This window comes from Heterodontus francisci, unplaced genomic scaffold (assembly GCF_036365525.1).
Source record: "Heterodontus francisci isolate sHetFra1 unplaced genomic scaffold, sHetFra1.hap1 HAP1_SCAFFOLD_1338, whole genome shotgun sequence".
In the NCBI taxonomy this organism is placed as follows: Eukaryota; Metazoa; Chordata; class Chondrichthyes; order Heterodontiformes; family Heterodontidae; genus Heterodontus; species Heterodontus francisci.
This window is the reverse complement of record NW_027142109.1, coordinates 55396-66594: the sequence shown is the minus strand read 5'-3', so window position 1 is coordinate 66594 and position 11199 is coordinate 55396. Positions and strand designations below refer to the sequence as shown.

Sequence of the window (11199 nt, the reverse complement as noted above, 5' to 3'; positions counted from 1 at the left end):
TTCAACGGGATCTGTGATTGCGAGGAGCACGTCGTCGGCGTAAGCCGAGAGGACGACCCACCAGGCCGGCTCGCGCTGAGCCAATCCCGTCAACCTCCTGCGAAGCAGGCACAGGAAGGGCTCCACGCAGATGGTATACAATTGGCCGGACATGGGGCATCCCTGACGCACTCCTCTCCCAAATCGAAGGGGCGCCGTCAAGGACCCGTTAACTTTGACTAGACACTCTGCGGCGGCATATAAAAGTCGGACCCGGGCCACGAAATGTGGCCCGAGTCCGAAAGCGCGCAGAGTCCCGAAAAGGTAATCGTGATCCACCCTGTCGAACGCCTTCTCCTGATCGAGGGAGAGAAAGGCGACCGACTGACCAGTCCTCTGGGAAAGATGGATCAGGTCCCGGACCAGGTGGATGTTGTCCTGGATGGACCGGCCCGGGACTGTGTAGGACTGGTCGGGGTGGATCATGTGGGCCAGCACGGAGCCCAGGCGGGTAGACATAGCCCGGGCAAAGATCTTATAATCCGTGCTGAGGAGGGAGACCGGACGCCAGTTTTTAAGCAGGCGGAGATCTCCCCTCTTCGGCAGCAGGACGATGACCGCCCTGCGCCACGAGAGGGGCATCTCCCCGGTTGCCAGGCTTTCCCCCAGGACCGGCGCGTAATCTTCCCCCAGGACGTCCCAGAACACCCTGAGGAACTCCACGGTCAACCCATCCAGCCCTGGGGATTTGCCCCTCGAGAGCTGGTGGAGGGCGCCAGTCAGCTCCGCCAACGTGAGCGGAGCCTCCAATCCTTCGCCGCCCACCGGGCTGACCTGCGACAGGTCCTCCCACAAAACTCTGCACGCATCCTCGCTGGACGGATCCGGAGAGAACAACGCACTGTAATACGTCCGGACCAGGAGGCCCATTCCCTCCGGATCCGTGATGGAGGATCCGTCGTCGGCCAGCAGCTCGATGAGCTGCTTACGGACCCCCCCGCCATTTTTCCAGCGAGTAGAAGGGTGAGGCGCGGTCCAAATCTTCCAGGATCTGGATCCGCGACCTCACGTACGCGCCTCGGGACCCTATGAGCTGCAGGTCCCTCAGCGCACCCTTCTTCTCTTTGTACGCCTGCCACAGGGCCGGGTCCACGACGGCATGACCGAGGCGGGACTCCAAGTCGAGCACCTCCCTCTCTGGGCGCCCGATCTCGGCTTCCCGCCTCTTGGTCGACCCCTTCGCGTACTCCTGACAGAAGACACTGATGTGAGTCTTGCCCACATCCCACCATAGCCTCAAGGAGGGGAAGCCCCCCTGCTTCCTTCTCCAGTCGGCCCAGAATCGACAGAACGAGTCCCGAAATCGCTCGTCCTCCAGCAGCCAGTTGTTAAAGTGCCAGTTCGCGGACCCCGCCCGCGTGCAGAGCGGAGTGAACTCCGCCCACACCAGGCGGTGGTCCGAGCACGGCACCAGCCGCATGGAGGCCGCCGAAACGCGGGAGACGTACGCCTGCGAAATGTAGAGGCGGTCGATTCGCGACCCCCCTCCTCCAGACCTCCACGTGAAGGCGCTGGAGTCGGGATGGAGATTCCGCCAGACGTCCACCAAGTTAAGGGAGCTGATCAGTCCCCTCAATTTCTCCACCGACGCTTGGCCGCGCTGGGGACCGGAGCGATCCCCCACCTCGAGGGTGCAGTTAAAATCCCCCCCGAGGATGATGCACTCGCCGCTATCGATGGAGCTCAAGAGAGCGGACACTTCTTCAAAGAAGCACGTTTGCAACGCGCTGGGCCTGGGCGCGTACACGTTCACAAAGTGGTGCGGCACGCTACCCAGGCGAACGGCGAGGTGGAGCAAGCGGCCCGGCACTAGCTCCTTGACCCCCAAGATCTCCGGCTGAAAAGTCGGGGCCAACAAGATAGCCACCCCACTAGAAATAGGGGTGAGGTGACTCATGTAGACCCCACCCTGCCACTCCAGGAGCCAGGTGGCTTCGTCTCCCGGAACGGTGTGGGTTTCCTGCAGAAAGCTCACCGCGTATCTCCCTTCCCTAAGGACTGAGAGATTGTGAAATCTGCGGTGAGCCCCTCTGCTGCCGTTGATGTTGAGGCTGGCTATGGTTATCTTCATGTCAAAGGTACTTAAAACCCGTCACCAACACCTCAATGTGAGGAGGGAGTGGAAGTGCACCTGGCCTTCCACTCCCCCAGCAACCCATTGAGGAACACATTAAACCGGCGCCTCTCAATCAGTTTCACGTCCGCGCGCTTGCCCGTTATCTTAAGGGCAGCACGGACGGACTGGATGATCAGCGCCAGATTCGACCAACGGTCGAGGGCCAGCTGAACTTTATTGCGGCAACCTCTGCAAACCGCGAGGAAATCCCGGAGTTCCGCCGTGGAGATGAGAGGAGATTCGGTGGGAGGCACGAGGGACTCCACCACCTCACTGGCGATGGAATCAAGATCATCCTCCGTGCCCCGCACCGAATCCCCATCCTCCTCCGGGTCGTCACCGCCAGCGGCCGACACATCCACCGCACACTGTGGGGCGGACGTCCCGGCCGCGCCAGCTGGTCCTGCCTCCGTCACGATCCCACCCCCAGGATCGATGGCGGAGGAGTCCTCTCTGGGTTCTATTGTGAAACTGGAGCCTGTGGGCGCCAGCAGTTCAGGACCCCCCTCCACCTCCGTCCCCAGGGCAATGAGTGGTCCAGGGGAGACAGAAGTTCCGGACTCCGGGAAACCAGCCGGAGCCGAGACTGGAGGCGGCGAGAGGAGGCTATCTCCTGCTCCGCCAGCACCCACAGGCCCAGCAGATGGGGCAGCATTCTCAGTTATAACTGGGTCGGGTGTCTCCTGGTTGGTGGTGGACTCCGGCTGGGAGGCCCGACCCTCTGGGGCCTCGCCCTCCCCTTCATTCAGGGCACCCGACCCAGTAGCAGTGGCAGAATGGGCGGCTTCCCCAGGCTCCCCCACCACAAGCAGGGCCCCACTTACTCCTTTAGGAGGGGCCTCACGTACCGGGGCCATCCCCTCCCCTCTATCCTGAGGAATAGGGAGCACCTGCCCGGACTTTGCAGCCTTGGTGGTGGCGGTAGGGGGAACCTGAGGACCAGAAACAGGAGGCAGCTCCCCTCCAACAGATGGGCCCTGCGCCTCAGGGCCCTGTGTTATTTCTGTGGAGGGGTGCCTTCTCCTCTTTTTCGCACTTGGGCGCGGAGACTCAGAGACCTCCATGTCATCAGAGGCCTCCGCCTCCGCACCCTTTTTTCCTTTTTTAGTCACCCTGGGCCTGAGCCCAGCCCTGGGACAGGTGGATTCCATGGGAATGGGCTTTGGGCTGAGCTCAGGCTCGGGTTGAGTCAAAGTGTCCAGGGGACGCGCCTCACGATGTTTCTTTTTTCCCCGCGTCTTCCTTCCGCTCGGACGGACGCTCCCCTCCCCGCCAGAGGCTGTGAAAACCACAGCCTCCGGAACCGACTGAGCGGTGTCTGTTGGATGTGTTGGGGGAGTGGGAGGAGGTGCTGTGGAACCACTCTGGGCCGCCGAGGTGGAGCTGGCGGCCGGGAGGTTGGGGCAGTTCTTACGAACATGCCCCACCCCCTTGCAGACGTGGCACCGCGCCCCATCCGAGGTCCAGAAGACGCGGTAGGCCGTCCCCTGGAACTCCACATAAAATTGGCCCTCCGTGTCCTCCTCCCGCGCCAGCTGCATAAATAACTGGCGGCGGAAGGAGTAGACATGTTGGAGGCTGTGCTCCCGAAGACCAAGCCGGACTGGGGTGATCCCCGACCTCACCTCCCCCAGATGGTGCAGGTGGGGGAGGAGGAGCTCACTGGGAATGAAGGGTGGGACGTTGGACAACATTATCCGATGCGCAGTGGCCCCCAGAGGGTCCACTGGCAGGAAGGTCCCCCCCACAGTGAGCCCTTTACTCAGGGCCAGGGACACCGCCCGCTCGGTCTTCAAAAAGAACACAGCCTTCCCGTACATCTTTGAGGCCGCAACAATGGCCGAGGGGCCGACAACCACGGCCATTGCCTTAACGCAGGCCTCAATAGACATGTTGGGGTGGGGATAGCTCTTCACCCCATGGCTGCATGTCAATAATTTAAAGGGTGACGGGGCCACGTGGGCAGCCACAGAAGCTGCAGCTGCGTAGGTAGTAGAGGGCACCGCCACCGGTGATGAAGGGCTTGCCATGGGTCCAAGAGCTAAACCCACCCCAAATTGTGGACTTGCACACCAAATATCAGCGATTTAACTGAAAATATTGAATGTGTAGTAAAGACAAACAAACAAACAACAGATTAGTGGAGAGGCTGAGGTAAGAGAGGAGAGGCAAAGGCAGGCTGGAAGGGATGACTTGCTTTCTGGAGGTGGTGCTCACAGTACACTTAAAACAGTCTTTGAAGTTGGTCTTCCGGTCTTCTGGTTGGGGGAGTCGTCTTCACCTGGGTCAGCTGAAGCTGCCCGGGCACTATCTATCCCCTTCCGTCTGTTTAGCTGGGCAGCTTCAGCTGACCCAGGCTTGGCAATTGGGGTGAGGAGGGAGCTTCCCTGTGTGCTTTTGCAGCAGCACAGATTACTGTTGAATTGGCAGCCCCACCCCTTGTTGTTCCAGCCACTTGTTCCTCCCCCAACAGTCCAAAGTAAATTACTGGTGTTCAGCACCCACCTCCAGACAAAGCCTTGTTTCCAAAAAATGTCCCTTTCTTCTCTTTAATGGAGACTGTTGTTGGAGTTTTCCTCTGCTTGTTGGTAGCTGCTCTCCCTTGCTCAGTGCAGCTCCTCTCTCCACCTCTGCAACCTCCAACTGCCACCAGCACTCTCAGCTGAGACTCGTTGAGGCTCTCAACACTCAGGCTCCCAAATCAGAGAGCAGCCAATCCCAGTGCTGTATCTGTCCTGGGAGTGTTTGATGGGGACAGTGTAGAGGGAGCTTTACTCTGTATCTAACCCCCGTACTGTACCTGTCCTGGGAGTGTTTGATGCGGGACAGTGTAGAGGGAGCTTTACTCTGTATCTAACCCCCGTACTGTACCTGTCCTGGGAGTGTTTGATGGGGGACAGTGTAGAGGGAGCTTTACTCTGTATCTAACCCCCGTACTGTACCTGTCCTGGGGAGTGTTTGATGGGGACAGTGTAGAGGGAGATTTACTCTGTATCTAACCCCCGTACTGTACCTGTCCTGGGAGTGTTTGATGGGGGACAGTGTAGAGGGAGCTTTACTCTGTATCTAACCCCCGTACTGTACCTGTCCTGGGAGTGTTTGATGGGGACAGTGTAGAGGGATCTTTACTCTGTATCTAACCCCCGTACTGTACCTGTCCTGGGAGTGTTTGATGGGGACAGTGTAGAGGGAGATTTACTCTGTATCTAACCCCCGTACTGTACCTGTCCTGGGAGTGTTTGATGGGGACAGTGTAGAGGGATCTTTACTCTGTATCTAACCCCCGTACTGTACCTGTCCTGGGAGTGTTTGATGGGGACAGTGTAGAGGGAGCTTTACTCTGTATCTAACCCCCGTACTGTACCTGTCCTGGGAGTGTTTGATGGGGGACAGTGTAGAGGGAGTTTTACTCTGTATCTAACCCCCATACTGTACCTGTCCTGGGAGTGTTTGATGGGGGACAGTGTAGAGGGAGCTTTACTCTGTATCTAACCCCGGTACTGTACCTGTCCTGGGAGTGTTTGATGCGGACAGTGTAGAGGGAGCTTTACTCTGTATCTAACCCCCGTACTGTACCTGTCCTGGGAGTGTTTGATGGGGACAGTGTAGAGGGAGCTTTACTCTGTATCTAACCCCCGTACTGTACCTGTCCTGGGAGTGTTTGATGGGGACAGTGTAGAGGGAGCTTTACTCTGTATCTAACCCCCGTACTGTACCTGTCCTGGGAGTGTTTGATGGGGGACAGTGTAGAGGGAGCTTTACTCTGTATCTAACCCCCGTACTGTACCTGTCCTGGGGAGTGTTTGATGGGGGACAGTGTAGAGGGAGTTTTACTCTCTTCTTTCTATCTTGCAGGTATAGCGTGCTAGTGACTGGCCGCTGCACACACCGTGCGATTGCTGTGATGTGGGTCCTCTCGCTGTTTCTCGGACTGATCCCACTGTTCGGCTGGAACACAGCCAGGAGCGCCCGGCGGGTGTGCGAGGAGGCGGGCACCGGTAACGGGACGGCCGCAGCGGGGCTGGGGATGCCCGGGGCCAACGCCAGCGCCCCCTGCGAGCTGGTGGCGTGCCTCTTCGAGCAGGTGGTGGACCTCAGCTTTATGGTGTACTGCAATTTCCTCGCCTGCGTGCTGGCTCCCCTCCTCGGCATGCTGGCACTCTATGCCAAGATCTTCGCTGTCGCCCGGCGCCAGCTGCGGAGGCTGCGGTCAGCAGGTGGCGCCCGCACCCTCCTCTGGCGGGAGGTGCGGGCGGCCAAGTCCCTGCTGCTGGTGGTCGGCCTCTTCGCCCTCTGCTGGCTGCCCCTGCATTCCCTCAACGCCATGGCCGCCCTCTGCCCGAGCTGCGGTCCGCGGCCCCTCTGGCTCATGGACCTGGCCATCGTCCTCTCGCACGCCAACTCTGCTGTCAACCCCATCATCTACGCCTTCAGGCTGCGCGATTTCAGGAGGGCCTTCCTGGGTCTGGCCCTGAGGAACTGCGACCCAGGCCGGGCCAGGCTGAACTCTGACCTCCGCTCCCTCAAGGCAGGGCCGCCCATCCCAAAGGAGGCCCGTTAACAGGCCCTTCTCCATCTCGCTCTCTCTCCATCGCAAACAACCCGCCTAAGACCACCACCCAACACGGACCGCGGGGTGAACTGCGACCCTCGACCCAGCGCGCTCTCCCGCCATATTGAACACTGTGGGGTGAGAGGTCAATCCAGTGCAATTCAGCTACGGGATCGAAGGACTCACAGGATGTCATTGGTTACCACAGGTCAAGTGGTCAGAAAAGAGAACTGGTCAAATCATGCTGGACTTCAACCAATATCTGTCTGTTTGTGTCACTCAGTAACCCCTCTCCCCCCAGTGCCCTGTGTTACTGACTGTATCTCTACTGATGTTAATCCAGCTCCCTCACACTGTCACTCAGTAACCCCTCTCCCCCCAGTGCCCTGTGTTACTGACTGTATCTCTACTGATGTTAATCCAGCTCCCTCACACTGTCACTCAGTAACCTCTCCCCCCAGCACCCTGTGTTACTGACTGTATCTCTACTGATGTTAATCCAGCTCCCTCACACTGTCACTCAGTAACCCCTCTCCCCCAGCACCCTGTGTTACTGACTGTATCTCTACTGATGTTAATCCAGCTCCCTCACACTGTCACTCAGTAACCCCTCTCTCCCCAGCACCCTGTGTTACTGACAGTATCTCTACTGATGTTAATCCAGCTCCCTCACACTGTCACTCAGTAACCCCTCTCCCCCCAGAGCCCTGTGTTACTGACTATATCTCTGCTGATGTTAATCCAGCTCCCTCACACTGTCACTCAGTAACCCCTCTCTCCCCAGCGCCCTGTGTTACTGACTGTATCTCTACTGATGTTAATCCAGCTCCCTCACACTGTCACTCAGTAACCCCTCTCCCCCAGCACCCTGTGTTACTGACTGTATCTCTACTGATGTTAATCCAGCTCCCTCACACTGTCACTCAGTAACCCCTCTCCCCCCAGAGCCCTGTGTTACTGACTATATCTCTGCTGATGTTAACCGGGGAGTGGGCAGGGGGAAACGCAGCTGATCTTGCTGAAGTGCGACAGGAAGAATTGTTAACCGTGGCTGAGGAGGCGTGCGGCTGAGACAAAGAGAGAGGCCGTGTTATTGATCAATAAAGGCAGGCAGACTGCTGACGGGGAAGGGTCGCACACTTGACTGTTGGAAAATTCATTGCTTAGATTGCAAACAGAATTAATTTAGACACACAAACGTCCGCATCCGTTTTCAAAATCATTTTGAGGTGTGTTAACGTTTCGGTTGATATCACTGTGAGTAAACATTATGGAAACAGTCATTTCTGGAGCAGTGATATTGCAGAGAGCTGGTCACCCACTACAATGAGAAAGCTGCCTGCATTCTTTCTTGAGGTTGGCCCGGAGACGAGATTAAAATGAAGCCTTGAACAGAAAAAACTGTCCGCAGGCACTTGACTGGAATGTTAGAAAGTAAAATCTGACTCCGAACCAGTTAAGGGTATATTAGGGACAGACGATCAAAAGCTCGGTCAAAGGAGTCGTTTTTAGGGAGTGTCTTAAAGGAGGAGAGAGAGGGAGAGGTGGAGAGGTTTAGGGAGAAAATTCCAGTGCCGCACTGTCACAGGGTCAGTACTGAGGGAGTGCCGCACTGTCAGAGGGTCAGTACTGAGGGAGTGTCACACTGTTAGAGGGTCAGTACTGAGGGAGTGTCACACTGTTAGAGGGTCAGTACTGAGGGAGTGCCGCACTGTCACAGGGTCAGTACTGAGGGAGTGCCGCACTGTCACAGGGTCAGTACTGAGGGAGTGCCGCACTGTCAGAGGGTCAGTACTGAGGGAGACCGCACTGTCAGAGGGTCAGTACTGAGGGAGTGCCGCACTGTCACAGGGTCAGTACTGAGGGAGTGCCGCACTGTCAGAGGGTCAGTACTGAGGGAGTGCCGCACTGTCGGAGGGTCAGTACTGAGGGAGTGCCGCACTGTCGGAGGGTCAGTACTGAGGGAGTGCCGCACTGTCAGAGGGTCAGTACTGAGGGAGTGCCGCACTGTCGGAGGGTCAGTACTGAGGGAGCGCCGCATTGTCGGAGGGTCAGTACTGAGGGAGTGCCGCACTATCGGAGGGTCTGTACTGAGGCATTGAGGAGACAGCCACAGAGCTGTAACGTGTGACAGGAGAGACACAGACAGCAGCCCCTGTGCCCAGATTGAACACTGATGTTTAATGTTACACTGAGGGTTTGAAGAGTCTCTCATCTTTTCAATGGACTGTAGACTGAAGAATTCTGGACCATGCAACACATTAGTGTTTATTGTTGAGTCAGACCTCAGGCCGCCTGTTCGTTTGAATTGTCTCCTTCACAGAGCAGATGCTTTATGGATTGAGCTCATGGTGTCTCCCCAGCCTCCCATCAAAAAGCTGTGCCCTTTCCCTGGGTAACATTCCACACACACGGACACAACACAGAAACACAGACGGTCACACCTAGATACACACACTGACACAGAAACACACTGACGTACAGAGACACTGAGACACACACTGACACAGACACACACACACACAGTCTCCCAGCACTGGAGCCTCTCTCCTGTCACACCCTGCAACCCAGGGATTGGCTGCTGCTCAGGATATCCCATTGCCCAATCGGTCTGCTCTGCCTTCTGACTCCGCACCCACCCCCCACCCACTCCAGACTCGCCGGTGACACCGACATCCCAAGTCTGAATATAGATAAGAGAATTAAAAGGGCAGCCTCCAGACAGAGAAAGAAAGAAACAGGGAGCGACAATAAATCTTTAATCAATTTTCTCGTAACCTCTCTGCAAAGCACACACACAGTAGTCGTGACTCTTGAAGTTTACTCCGAGCATCTCTCTTCAGATACCCGACTCAGAATGTGGACACTGCTCGGACTGGTCTGCATCCAAATGCTAATCTTCTCCGAAACATTCTTGTCTTCACTGGGAATCTCAGTCTTCATTTTCAATCGTCCTTCATATTTTCAATTGTTCAGTTCAACTTCACTCCCAGCCTCTCATCACAGAACTACATGTGGATCGGCTCAGCTCAATACCCCAGTGTCAATCCCCAAACTAGTCCCACTGCCCCGATCTCTCCCCATATCCCTGTATCAATCCCCAAACTAGTCCCACTGCCCCGATCTCTCCCCATATCCCTGTATCAATCCCCAAACTAATCCCACTGCCCCGCTCTCTCCCCATATCCCTGTATCAATCCCCAAACTAGTCCCACTGCCCCGATCTCTCCCCATATCCCTGTATCAATCCCCAAACTAGTCCCACTGCCCCGATCTCTCCCCATATCCCTGTATCAATCCCCAAACTAATCTCACTGCCCCGCTCTCTCCCCATATCCCAGTATCAATCCCCAAACTAATCTCACTGCCCCACTCTCTCCCCATATCCCAGTATCAATCCCCAAACTAATCCCATTGTCCTGCTCTCTCCCCATATCCCTGTATCAATTCCCAAACTAATCCCACTGCCCCGCTCTCTCTCCCCATATCCCTGTATCAATTCCCAAACGAATCCCACTGCCCCGCTCTCTCTCCCCATATCCCTGTATCAATCCCCAAACTAATCCCACTGCCCCGCTCTCTCCCCATAGCCCTGTATCAATCCCCAAACTAATCCCACTGCCCCGCTCTCTCCCCATAGCCCTGTATCAATCCCCAAACTAATCCCACTGCCCCGCTCTCTCCCCATATCCCTCTATCAATCCCCAAACTAATCCCATTGCCCCGCTCTCTCCCCATATCCCTGTATCAATTCCCAAACTAATCCCACTGCCCCGCTCTCTCCCCATAGCCCTGTATCAATCCCCAAACTAATCCCACTGCCCCGCTCTCTCCCCATATCCCTCTATCAATCCCCAAACTAATCCCACTGCCCCGCTCTCTCCCCATAGCCCTGTATCAATCCCCAAACTAATCCCATTGCCCCGCTCTCTCCCCATATCCCTGTATCAATCCCCAAACGAATCCCACTGCCCCGCTCTCTCCCCATAGCCCTGTATCAAACCCCAAATGAATCCCACTGCCCCGCTCTCTCCCCATATCCCTCTATCAATCCCCAAACTAATCCCACTGCCCCGCTCTCTACCCATAGCCCTGTATCAAACCCCAAACTAATCCCACTGCCCCGCTCTCTCCCCATAGCCCTGTATCAAACCCCAAACGAATCCCACTGCCCCGCTCTCTACCCATAGCCCTGTATCAAACCCCAAACGAATCCCACTGCCCCGCTCTCTCCCCATAGCCCTGTATCAATCCCCAAACTAATCCCACTGCCCCGCTCTCTCCCCATATCCCTGTATCAATCCCCAAACTAATCCCATTGCCCCGCTCTCTCCCCATATCCCTGTATCAATCCCCAAACTAATCCCACTGCCCCGCTCTCTCCCCATAGCCCTGTATCAATCCCCAAACTAATCCCACTGCCCCGCTCTCTCCCCATATCCCTCTATCAATCCCCAAACTAATCCCACTGCCCCGCTCTCTCCCCATAGCC

The 11199-nt window shown here is 56.6% G+C and overlaps 1 protein-coding gene across 1 annotated transcript in view; it reads left to right on the top strand.

The window, feature by feature from the left end:
* The window catches only part of LOC137366614 (adenosine receptor A2b-like), an 8262-nt gene extending 879 nt beyond the window's left edge, over positions 1–7383 (top strand). Inside the window, exons 2-3 of the mRNA XM_068028328.1 lie at positions 683–882; positions 6011–7383. Coding sequence (XP_067884429.1) covers positions 683–882; positions 6011–6716 — 906 coding nt within the window. The 3' untranslated portion in view covers positions 6717–7383. The remainder of the gene's footprint in view (positions 1–682; positions 883–6010) is intronic.
* The last annotated feature ends 3816 nt before the right edge of the window (positions 7384–11199 follow it).